Raw genomic sequence first — 12,434 nt, 5'->3', positions numbered from 1 at the left:
CGAAACACAGGGGAAAAAAAATTGTGGCCCCCTGTTGGCATTTGGGCACTTAAAATCTGTCAGAAACACCAACATCCCAAAGAGCATACTGCGCATGTTTGTCGGTGTCAGCAACACATTGCGCATGTTTGTTGGTGTCAGCAAACTAGTGGGCATGCTCGTCACTCTGCGTTAAAAAAGGCGCGCGACCTTTTTTTGATTGCCCAATAGGGAGTCCTGGAGGACCGGAAGGACGTTGGTGCTCCTGCCAATCAGAGTCACCCCGTTGTCTGAATGCGGAAGTTGGACAATGAGGTTCCGAAGCTGCTGCTCGTGTCTGAATGAAGATTGAGCTTTATCCCAGACTGCAAATTCCTCTATCCATTATTTGTGAGTACGGCGCTCTCTTCTCTTGCCATTTTTTCCATTTAATTTTCATTTTGGGTTCAGTTGTTGACTTGCAGCAACTAAAAGGAAAGGGAGTGTGTTGGGGTGGGGACAGACTCTGGAGACGGTGCTCCAGGTCTGTCTTAATTCGCAAAATAGACAGGCGGGAGGCTGGAAGAACACACCAAGCCAGGCAGTATCAGGGGGTGGAGAAGTCAATGTTTCCAGTGTAACCCTTTTTCAGGATTGGGGATGAGTGTAGGGGGCGATGCAGATAAAGGGTGTGCTGGGTGGTGAAGTGGGCATAGGGGTAGACAGGTAGAGGGTTCGACCTAGGCAAAAGTGAGGACTGCAGATGCTGGAAACCAGAGTTTAGATCAGAGTGGTACTGGAAAAGCACAGTAGATCAGGCAGCATCCGAGGAGCATGAAAATCGACGTTTCGGGCAAAAGCCCTTCATCAGGAATTTCCCCAGATTAGGGGAGTCCAAAGCTGGAGGGCGTATGTTTGAGGTGAGAGGGGAATGATTTAAAAGGGACGTGAAGGACAACTTTTTCACATAGACGGTTGTGCACGTATGAAACGAACTGCTAGAAGAGTTGGTGGAGGCTGGTACCATTATGTTTAAAATGCATCTGGCTGGGTACATGAAACGGGATGGTTTGGAGTTGAATGGGTCACGTGCTGGCAAACGGGACTAGATTAATTTCAGATATGTGGTCGGCACAGACAAGTTGGGCCGTAAAGTCTGTTTCCATGCTGTGAAAGCAGAAGTGTGGCTGTGAAGACGGGACATTCTGAGCAGCTTTCAAAGATGTAAAAACAATGACTACAGATGCTGGAAACCAGATTCTGGATTAGTGGTGCTGGAAGAGCACAGCAGTTCAGGCAGCATCCAAGGAGCAGCGAAATCAACGTTTTGGGCAAAAGCCCTTCAGGAATAAAGGCAGAGAGCCTGAAGTGTGGAGAGATAAGCTAGAGGTGGGTGGGGGTGGGGGTGGGGAGAAAGTAGCATAGAGTACAATAGGTGAGTGGGGGAGGGGATGAAGGTGATAGGTCAGGGAGGAGAGGGTGGAGTGGATAGGTGGAAAAGGAGATAGGCAGGTAGGACAAGTCCGGACAAGTCATGGAGACGGTGCTGAGCTGGAAGTTTGGAACTAGGGTGAGGTGGGGGAAGGGGAAATGAGGAAACTGTTGAAGTCCACATTGATGCCCTGGGGTTGAAATCTTCCGAGGCGGAAGATGAGGCGTTCTTCCTCCAGGCGTCTGGTGGTGAGGGACCGGCGGTGAAGGAGGCCCAGGACCTCCATGTCCTCGGCAGAGTGGGAGGGGGAGTTGAAATGTTGGGCCACGGGGCAGTGTGGTTGATTGGTGCGGGTGTCCCAGAGATGTTCCTTAAAGCGCTCTGCTAGGAGGCGCCCAGTGTTTTGCCCTTACTGGGAGCAGAAGAATACAATGAAGTCTTGCATTTGTGAGAGAGCAACTGAGTAAGGGAGTACATCTGGGATTTTGGTGGAAAATGGGAATTCTTTGCACTGTGGGGTGAAGCTCAACCCTATCCAGTTATTTCAGCTCATGGGTGAGACTCGGCAGTTCATGCAGGCAGTCAATCCAGGTAATATTTTATAAATTCCTGCTTTGGAAATAGAACCAGTCTGATTCCAGATTGGGATACAGACAGACTCTGATCTCACACCTTTAATGCATGGTCTGAGCTGAGATGATACCTTTTGTTATAAAACCTTAAGCTATTTCAATAAAGTGTCTTTCAGGAAGTTCTGGGATTTATATATTAATGATACCTGCAGACCACTCTGAAAGGCTTAACGATCCAAGTTTGTTCAATATATTATTTCAGTGGCAGGACACTAATGTTTTTCTATAAATTCTGTGCCTTATGATGTTATTCTCCACAATCACCTGATGAAGGAGCAGCACTCCAAATGCTGGTCCTTCCAAATAAACCTGTTGGACGATAACCTGGTTGTGTGTGATTTTTTTTTTTTTAACTTTGTACAGGTTAGGGTGGATTGACCATGCTAAAGTGCTCACTGTGACCAAGGAGGTGCAGGTGAATTGGCTGTGCTAAATTACACATCGTGTCCAGGAACAGATTGGTCATGCTAAATTACCTGTGGTGCCCAGGAATGTGCAGGTTAGGGTTAATTGGCCAGGCTAACTTATCCAGAGTGAAGATCTAGACCCCTCTTAAGGAGCCTTTTGGTTCGAGATCGGTCTAAAGAATCAATGGAATGCGTCTGTACAAAGCAAGGCTATCAGTTTAATAAGGCACAATTCTGTCCAGCAACACAGCGGTTAAAGCTTCTGTGTTCCATGGTGAAGTTGTGCAATTACATTTGAAAATTACACGTTATTTATTTAAGTTTTTTTTGAGACAGTACAGCCTTAATTTCAAGAAAATATCAATCGAATATAATAAGGTGACATGATTCACAGCAGGTTAATCCAATGATATTTCCTGAGAAAGGAGTCTTAATTACGTAAATCATCATGCCATGGTAGCAGCTCAAGGTTAGTTCAATTGGTCAATTAATGTGTCAGTATTCATTTTAAACAAACTCCATTGTCCTCTTATCTTTGGATTTTAGCTTAATTCTGCAAAACAGCAGGACAAGTTCACAGAGTTCGATCATTATTCTCGGCCATTTTGTTCTATTATTTTAAATTGAAAAGCCATTTTGTGGTTAGTAAAAATCTACATATACTTGTTGCGTCTGACAATAACCTAAATTCAAATTTTCGATCCTCACCTGAAGGATCAGAGTCTGAGGGGTGACCTTATAGATGTTTGTAAGAGGCATGGAGATGGTGAAGACCCAAGGTCTTTTGCCCAGGGTAAGGGAGTCCAAAGCTCGAGGCCATATGTTTGAGGTGAGAGGGGAATGATTTCAAAGGGACCTGAGGGGCAACTTCACGCAGAGAGTGGTGCATGTATGGAATGAGCTGCCAGAGGGAGTGGTGGTGGCTGGTACAATTACAACATTTTAAAAAGCATCTGGATGGGAATATGAATAGGAAGAGTTCAGAGGGATATGGGCTACATGCAGACAAATGAGACTAGATTAGTTTTGGATATCTGATCAGATGAATTGGACCAAAGGGTTTGTGTCAGTGCTGTATGACACTAATCGTCTTTGGCGAAAGCAGAAGTGTGGTTGTGAAGACTGGACTTTCAGAGCAGTTTTCAAAGATGTTTTGTCCTGTCTGGGAGCAGAAGAAGTTACAATGAAATCTTGCATTTGTGAGACAGCGACTGAGTAAAGGGAGTACATCTGCGATTTTGGTGAAAAATGGGAATTCATTGCACTGTGGGGATGAAGCCGAACCCTATCCAGTCACTTCTGCTGGTGGGTGAGACCAGGCCTCAAGACTAGGGGGAGTAGATTTAGGACAGAGATGAGGAGGAGAAAGTGAGGACTACTGCTTTTCCTGGAGTGTAGTGAATCTATGGAATTCTCTTCATTAAATATGTTCAAAATGGGTTTTTGCATGGTTGGGGAATTAAGGGTAGTTGGGGCAATGCTGCTAGGAGGAGCTGAGACGATGGATAGATCGGCCATGATCGCAATGAAGAACGGGGCAGGCTAGATGGGCAAAATGGCTGACTCCTGCTTTTATTCCTGAAGAAGGGATTATGCCCGAAACGTCGATTCTCCTGATCCCTGGATGCTGCCTGACCTGCTGCGCTGTTCCAGCAACACATTTTCGGCTCTGATCTCCGGCATCTGCAGACCTCACTTTCTCCTCCTGCTTTTATTACTGTGAAACTATTTCCCACAGCTAACCCATCACTGGGCACTATGGGTAATTTAACATAGCGAATCCACTCTAACCTGCACCCTACCTGGACACCATGGGTAATTTAGCACAGCCAATCCAACCGAATCCGCACAACACTGAACACTGGGTAATTTAGCATGGTCAATCCACCCGAACCTGGACAAAGTTAAACATCACACAACACCAAGAAGTACTAGCTTTCGGAGCACTGCTCCATCATCAGGTGGTTGTGGAGTACAAGATCATAAGGCACACAATTTATGGAAGAAGATTAAAGTGTCCTGCCACTGAAATGATATATTGAACAAACCTGGATTGTTACACCTCTCATCTTGTACAGTGGGTTGCAACTATCATTCATATGTAAATCTCGATAACATAAGGTTTTATCACAAAAGGTAACAACATCTGGGTGGCATGGTGGCTCAGTGGTTCTTAATTTTGCCTCACAGCGCTTGGGACCCAGGTTCAATTCCAGCCACTGGCCACAGTCTGTGTGGAGTTTGCACATTCTCCCCGTGTCTGCATGAGATTTCTCCAGGTGCTCCGGTTTCCTCCCACAATCCAAAAATATGCAGGTTAGGTGAATTGGCCATGCTTAAATTGCCCAGTGTGTTACATGCATTGGTCAGGGGTAAATATGGGGAATGGGGCCTGGTGGGTTACTCTTTGAAGGGTTGGTGTGGACCTGTTGGGCCAAAGGGCCTGTTTCCGTACTGTAGGGAATCTAATCCAATCTCAGCTCAGACAATGCATTAAAAGTCAGAGTCTGTCTTTATCCCCACCTTGAATCTGACTAGTTCTGTTTCTAAAGTAGGAATTTATAAAATACAACATGTTCTGACAGCTTGTAGATTGTGTATTTTTGAGCAAAATAGAATTTATTTGAAAATATAATTCTGCAAATGCAAATTCACCCCCATGGACTTGTGTGTGCTTACAGCTAAAAAGTTTATTTCTGTGCTGTGTATCTCTGTCTATTTGGTAACAGATGCTTTATTTCTGTTGGCATAACTATTGTTGTAAGTCATAGCTGGGTACTAATAGTTAGATATAAAGCAAAGAGAATTCCTCAAATAGGGCACTATCAGAATCCTGGGAGACCCCTATTTCTGGTTTACTTCCCATTGACAAACATTAAGCATCAGCACCTATTTATTTCTATTTTTTTGTTTCACTTTTCTTGTTTGATTCCCTGGTACGACTGTGTCTGGTCGGTTGTCAGGCTGGGAGATAGTGGATTGGGGTTCGATTGACTGAATGTTGTATTGTTCTGGAAGGTGTAAAGGGGTGGGGGGGTGGGGTGTTGGAGAATCAAAACTTCAGCAGAGCTGAGAACAGACCAACATCTTACTCTGTGGGAACAGGAGATCAACAGAGGACAGAGAAACCAAGACCTGAAATCCGACCTGACACCGGATTACTGTGATCAGTGTTTTCATTAGCAATGCCAACCCTCTACCTTCACCTAGCTTCCCGTTTGACTACCCCCTCGATATTCAAGATTCAATCCTTGTCGTCCTGAAGCCATGTCTCTGTAGGGAGTCTCAGATCATAATTATTCTCTTCAATGTGTGCAGTCAATTCATTCACTTTTGTAACAGTGCAGCACACATGCAGACACACTGTTTTCGGTTTACATTTTTATGATCTTTGCAATCCAGTTTTAATTGCTGGTACATTTACTCTCCTTGTCTCCATCATTCTGTGATGTTCATTTCCCACATCACTACATTGCTCACTGGCCTTGATTGGGATTGGCCATAGTGCCCAGGGATGTGCAGGTTAGGTGTATTTGTCAGGGTAATGTAGAGCGGTAGGAGACTGGGTCTGGGTGGGTTCCCCTTCAGAGGGTCGGTGTGGACTCGTTGGGCCGAGTGGCCTGCTCCCACACTGTGGGGATTCTCTGAAGCGAAGGGATATTTGCAAACGGCGCAGGACAGCGCAGGCGCAGTGCGTGCGCGCGGCTTGGCCCCGCCCATCCGCTCCTTTCGTGACGTCACAACGCGGAAGTGACACTGAATGAATGAAAATCCCTCCGTCTGGGCTAATCCTGGGGCGGGAAAATCTGTTCACTTGTAGCAACGGGAGTGAATCCAGGGAGGGAGCAGACCCTGTCAACTCAGGTATGGGAGTTAGTTACCAGGTGAGGAGGACAGAGATTGGGAGGAGTAGATATCTTTTCTGTTTTCCTTTTCAAAATGCACCCGATTTCCACAAGTAAATGCAACAGGTAAAAGTACAGCACATGCAGCTTCAAGCCGGCTGTGCATCCTCTGTTCTTCCTCTGCCTTGGCTCCAGCACTTTTGGCTTCCTTTGCCTTCTCCACTCCCGCCGGGTGTTGATACCTCAATGTTTTTCCGGTTGTCTTTTGTAGGCTTTGAAAACTTTCCCAATCGTCTGAGTACAGGATTTGGGAGATTATGTTGCAGCTGTACAGGACATTGGTTAGGCCACATTTGGAATACTGTGTGCCGTACTGGTCTCTCTGCTTTAGGAAGGATGTCATAGAGTCATGGATGTTGTGAAACTTGAAAGGGTTAAGAAAAGATTGGCAAGGATGTTGTCAGGGTTTGAGCTGATCAGGATGGAGCTGTTTTCCCTTGAGTACCAGAGGCTGAGGGGTGACCCTACAGATTTCTATAAAATCATGAGTGGCATGGATAGGATAAATAGACAAAGTGTTTCCCTGGAATGGGGGAGTCGAGAACTAGAGGGTAATAGGTTTAGGGTTGGGGGGAGATTTAAAAGGGCCCTAAGGGACTACTCTTGTATTCAGAGGGCGGTGCATGTAAGGAATGAGCTGCCAGAGGAAGTGGTGGATGCCTTTTGAAAGGCATCTCGCTGGGTATATGAATAGAAAGTGTTTAGAGGGATATGGGCCAAGTGCTGTCAAATGGGACTAGTGATTGAGGATATCTGATCGGCATGGATGAGTTGGACCGAAGGGACTATTTCTGTGCTGTACATCTGGTAGACAATGGTCCTCAGAATTCTGTTCCCATTATGCTCACTCTTGGTCATGGTGACAGTATCACATTCTGAAATGAGAAAAGACCTATAAATGCGCAAGGGAAGAGTTCCGTTCTGGGTGTGTACATGGAGATGGGTATAGTTACTTATGATGCATAAGGCCTGTTGTTCCCCAGCCGGTGGAACGCAAGCCATCTTTGTACATGTGCAGGAGGTATAAGGCTCCTTTTGTCTTACACGAGTGGGCGTGACAGGTCTCAAGTAGGCAGGTGATGTTATGTGGAACATGAACAATTGCACACCCATAGCCGGTTCCATTAAAGCAATTCTCATACGACCATGCAGTAGAGTGAAAAGATGTCAGCAAACTGGTAACAGGAGTCTCATGGTGTTGGAAAGTGATACTGTATTTCTCTGCGGAGGGTCGGCAGTAGGGAGTCTGATGAATAGAATGGAATCGGGGACTGGGGACGGGGCAAGTAAGTCATCTCCCGATAGAGAGGAGTAACATACTACTGCCTCTGGGGTGAAGAGCGTTCTGTGGGCCTGTATACATAAGTTGTTTGTGGATTGAAGAGTTTCGCCTATCAGGCTTCTCTTTTCTCGAGTCGGTCCGTCCTACAAAAAGGGATGGTGTTCCTGGGCGGCCTTAAAATATTTACCATAATAACAGAATGGATCACTTTTATCCTCACTAGGCTTGCGTCTGCAGGTAAAATCAAATAAACAGGTTCGGTTACGATATGATTTCTACTGTCCAGATGGACCATCTGGTCTTTCTGATGTAAGAATCCATTGCAATAATCAATCTTCATCACGTTCCACACGTCAAAGGCGTCTGGTCCGGTGCACTGGATGACATCTCCTCAGCATGGGTGGTGGATAATCTCTGATCATTCCTGATCACATCGATGCTTAGTGGCGTTCCCCATCAGGATGTTGTACGTGATCAGAAAGGTGAGGAGATAGCGATCCCCCACATGTCCCTCCTCTTAGTTCAAGTATCTGTAATAAGATTAACATTAGAACAACAGCAAGATTCAAAACCCAACTGGACAGGGTCCACTCCTTTTGTTGGGATTCCAGGATTCTCTCCTCCTCTTCGCCCCCCCCCCCCCCCCCCCCTTTTTGATTGATGCGGTCAATCAATTTACAACGGTGCAGTTGGACCCAAGCTGAGCGCTCAGCGACTGTGACCGCCGTAGGGGTGGGAGGTAAAACCTGGAAGCGGCCATTCCAACGAGGTTGGAGACCTTTGCCAGTCCAGTTCTTGATGAGCACCAACGAACCAGGATCTACCTGTGACAAGGCTGAAAGGGAGGGAACATTGCTGTAGGCCACACGCTCCTGGGAGTGAAAGGCACGCATAACACTAGTTAGAGCAAGAACATAACCAATCATTGCTTCGGTCATGTGCTGGAAGTGGACTGAGAAGGGAGCTGAATCATTCCAAGGGGTACGAAGGGGGTGACCAGAGAGACACTCAACTGGAGACAGTAGCATCTTGCCTGCAGACATGGATCGCATCTGGAATAAGGCCACAGGGATTAGCATGACCAGGAGAGGCCAGACTTGGCCATTAATTTGGCAAGTTTAGGTTTGAGTCTGGTTAAAACATTCAACAAGGCCGGCCGCCTGAGGATAAGCACCATGCAGTTGCCGACAATTACAAAGCTAGGAACAGAGTTCTCCGTTAATATTACCGACAAAGTGTGGTCCATTGTCCGAGCTAATGCACGCAGGTATACTGAAGCGGGGAATTATTTCCTTAAACAAAATCTTCACCACAGTCTCAGCAGTAGTGTTAGGAGGAGGGTAGGCTTCAATCCACTTAGGAAAGACATCAACAATAAGCAAAACATATTTATAATAACTCAACACATTTCTCCAACTCAATGAAGTCCAGTTGAAGTGTCTCCAAGGGACCCTCCAGTAAGGGAGTTCTCGTAGAGATACTTGAACTAACAGGTGGGGGATCGCCTACCCACTGACCTGTTTGACCACGTACAACATCCTGATCGGGAAAGCCACTGACTTGAGTATCGATGCGATCTGGAATGATCGAAGATTATCCTGATGTCATCTGGTGCACCAGACCTGACGCTTTCAACGTGGAGTCGCTTGAGCGATGGCGTGAGCTGCCAGAGAAAGTGGTGGGTGCTGGTACGATGACAAGTTAAAAGGCTCCTGGACGGGCATCTGAATATGAAGGGTTCAGATGGGTCAGGGCCAAGTGATGGCAAATGTGACTGGAGTCACAGAGATGTACAGCACAGAAACAGACCCTTCGGTCCAACTCGTCCTTGCTGACCAGATAGCCAACTCGGACAGATTGGGCCATGGGTCTGTTTCTGTGCTGTGTAACTCTAATTGTCTTCAGTGAACACAGAAGTGTGGTTGTGAAGGCTGGACTTTCAGAGCATGTTTTGCTCTGACTGGAAGCAGCTGAAAATGTGTTGTTGGAAAAGCGCAGCAGGTCAGGCAGCATCCAAGGAGCAGGAGAATCGACGTTTCGGGCATGAGCCCTTCTGCACTTTTCCAGCAACACATTTTCAGCTCTGATCTCCAGCATCTGCAGTTCTCACTTTTTCCTGACTGGAAGCAGGAGAAGAGTTTGACTGAAGTGTGTCGGTGTTAATGTCTCATTTTGCTCCCACCTTCCTGGAGTCATTAACCATTTTGTATCTGGTCCTTCCTCAAGAAGCTGCATTGCAGGTTCACCCTGAATTGACACACTTTTTTTTTGCTTCCCAAAATCAGACCTGCTGACTCTCAGCAGGATCCCAGTGTTATGAAAGATATTAACTTTCAGGTGGTTGTATCCAAAATTCAGAGAGATGTCAGTCTTGATGCTTTTGCTTTTTCTGCCCCTGTAAGATCCTGAATCAGCACCTTCAGGGGAATTAGTTAGAGCGGAGTGAGAACAGAGGGGGAGAGAGAGTGGGATGGTGCTTTCAATTTTGTGGAATAACAAAAGAATATTCCACAGAAAGTAGAATTGCTTGTTCTGAATTTCTCCCCTGTACTGATGATCCCTTTTGTAATCCCTTTTTGCAGAGTATTTGAAAATCTGAAGACTGAAGTTTCAAAATCAATGAATGAAGGGCTTACGCCCGAAACATTGACTCTCCTGCTCCCCGGATGCTGACCTGCTGTGCTTTTCGACTGACTGTCCAGCGTCTGCAGTCCTTACTTTGATGTCAATGTCTGACAGTCATTCAATCCATCGGGACCGCAACTATTTTTGACTGTGATTTCTGTGAGAGGGATCAACGCTTTTTGGTTCCTGTTTGAGGACATTTTCAGCATCAGTGGGACTGGACGAGAGACCCAACTGTTGCAGCGCACTGTGTGTGGAGCCTGAAACAGTTATACGGCCTGGAAAGGGGATTTCACAGCAGGGAGGGGCTCCTCACGTGTTTGTGTGCAGCTGAAGCTGTGGCCATGGAGAAACCTGAGGAATCCCACCCCGTGGAGAAACCGTGGAAGTGTGGCGACTGTGGGAAAGGCTTCCTTTTCCCGTCTGCCCTGGAGACTCATCGGCGCAGTCACACCGGGGAGAGGCCATTCCCTTGCACCGACTGCAGGAAGGCCTTCAGACATTACTCCCACCTATTGGCCCACCAGCAGGACCACACGGGGGAGAGGCCCTTCAGCTGCCCAGATTGTGGGAAGGCCTTCAGGTATTCTTCCACCCTGCTGAGCCACCAGCGGATCCACACAGGGGAAAGGCCCTTCAGCTGCCCTGAGTGTGGGAAGGCCTTTACCCACGTCTCTGCCCTGCGGAGCCACAGGCGTGTCCACACCGGGGAGAGGCCCTTTAGTTGCCCCGAGTGTGGTAAGGCCTTTACCGACATCTCCTCCCTGATGAGGCACCAGCGGGCCCACACGGGGGAGAGGCCCTTCAGCTGCCCCGAGTGCGGGAAGGCCTTTACCCACGTATCCTCCCTGATGAGGCACCAGCGGATCCACACGGGGGAGAGGCCCTTCAGCTGCTCCGAGTGTGGGAAGGCCTTCAGCAATTCCTCTACCCTGCTGACCCACCAGCGTGTCCACACGGGGGAGAGGCCGTTCACCTGCTCTCAGTGTGGGAAGGGCTTCACCTGCTCCTCCGCCCTGCTGAGGCACCAGCGTGTCCACACAGGGGAGAGGCCCTTCAGCTGCTCCGAGTGTGGGAAGGCCTTCAGCAATTCCTCTACCCTGTTGGCCCACCAGCGTGTCCACATGGGGGAGAGGCCGTTCACCTGCTCTCAGTGCGGGAAGGGCTTCACCTGCTCCTCCAACCTGCGGAGCCACCAGCGGATCCACACCGGGGAGAGACCCTTCAGCTGCCCCGAGTGTGGCAAGGCCTTTAGCGATTCCTCCAACCTGCTGACCCACCAGCGGATCCACACGGGGGAGAGGCCCTTCATCTGCTCTCAGTGCGGGAATGGCTTCACCCGCTCCTCCCACCTGCGGAGCCACCAGCGAGTTCACGTGCCATCGCAGGGGGATTGAGGGATTGACAGCCGAGTGCTATTATCGATTGGACCATCAACCCAGTTCCAGGGACTCCGGGTTTGAATCCCCCCACGACAGATGGCAGAATTGGTATTCGGTCAGAAATGTGGAGTTGGGAATCTAACGATGAGTGTGTTTCAGGGAGGGGGTGGTGCGGGGGAGAAAGCCCCCATCTGATTCTCACTCTCCCTTGTTAGGGAAGGGAACCGCCATTGTGGGAAAGGATTCACTCTGTCGTTCCAGCTGCATCCTTTACCCGGTCTGGCCTACACGTGACTCCAGACCCACAGCAGTCTGGTTGACTCTACACTGCCCCTTCCTGGCAAAGGAGTGGAGGCAAACTTACTTGGAGACAAGGTATGGGTTGAAATTGCTGAGTGAGGCAATACTTCCTCCAGGTCACGGCTTTACCAAGGATCCAATTACAAAGGGACAACTTGCTGCTGGCCAATAGTAAAGACAGTGAGGGGGGTCGGACAAGGGGAGGTGTGGTGCGTGCACTTTGACCTTGAGCTGTTCAAAAAGCAACTACTTTTTTCTCTGCTTTTTTGCTGGGGGGATCTGAAGCTGTAACAAAGTTGGGTTGCAATAAAGGTTACCTGAACTTACCACTGGGCTCAGACTCTCATTGAAAGCTTTGAGCTCCAAGAGGTTTTTGTTTTAAAGCTGCTCATTTCTTTCAGCCTCCTGCACTAAGTTTAGGACATAGAACAATCCAGCGCAGAACAGGCCCTTCGGCCCTCGATGTTGCGTCGACCTGTGAACTATTCTCAGCTCGTTCCCTGATACTATC

The 12,434-nt window shown here is 48.0% G+C and overlaps 1 protein-coding gene across 1 annotated transcript; it reads left to right on the top strand.

Annotated features, from left to right (window-relative positions):
* Positions 1-262: 262 nt before the first annotated feature.
* LOC148144111 (uncharacterized) lies at positions 263-11,760 on the top strand. Its single transcript, XM_087974592.1, has 2 exons — positions 263-369; positions 10,199-11,760. Exon 2 carries the CDS (start codon positions 10,586-10,588, stop codon positions 11,636-11,638), a length of 1,053 nt encoding a protein of 350 aa, XP_087830718.1. The 5' UTR covers positions 263-369; positions 10,199-10,585; the 3' UTR covers positions 11,639-11,760.
* The last annotated feature ends 674 nt before the right edge of the window (positions 11,761-12,434 follow it).

Source organism: Chiloscyllium plagiosum, unplaced genomic scaffold (assembly GCF_037043375.1).
Source record: "Chiloscyllium plagiosum isolate Xiang-an unplaced genomic scaffold, Cpla_swu_hap1 HiC_scaffold_27, whole genome shotgun sequence".
Lineage (NCBI taxonomy): Eukaryota > Metazoa > Chordata > Chondrichthyes > Orectolobiformes > Hemiscylliidae > Chiloscyllium > Chiloscyllium plagiosum.
Note: the sequence above shows the minus strand (reverse complement) of the source record. Positions and strands in the feature narration are given on the sequence as shown.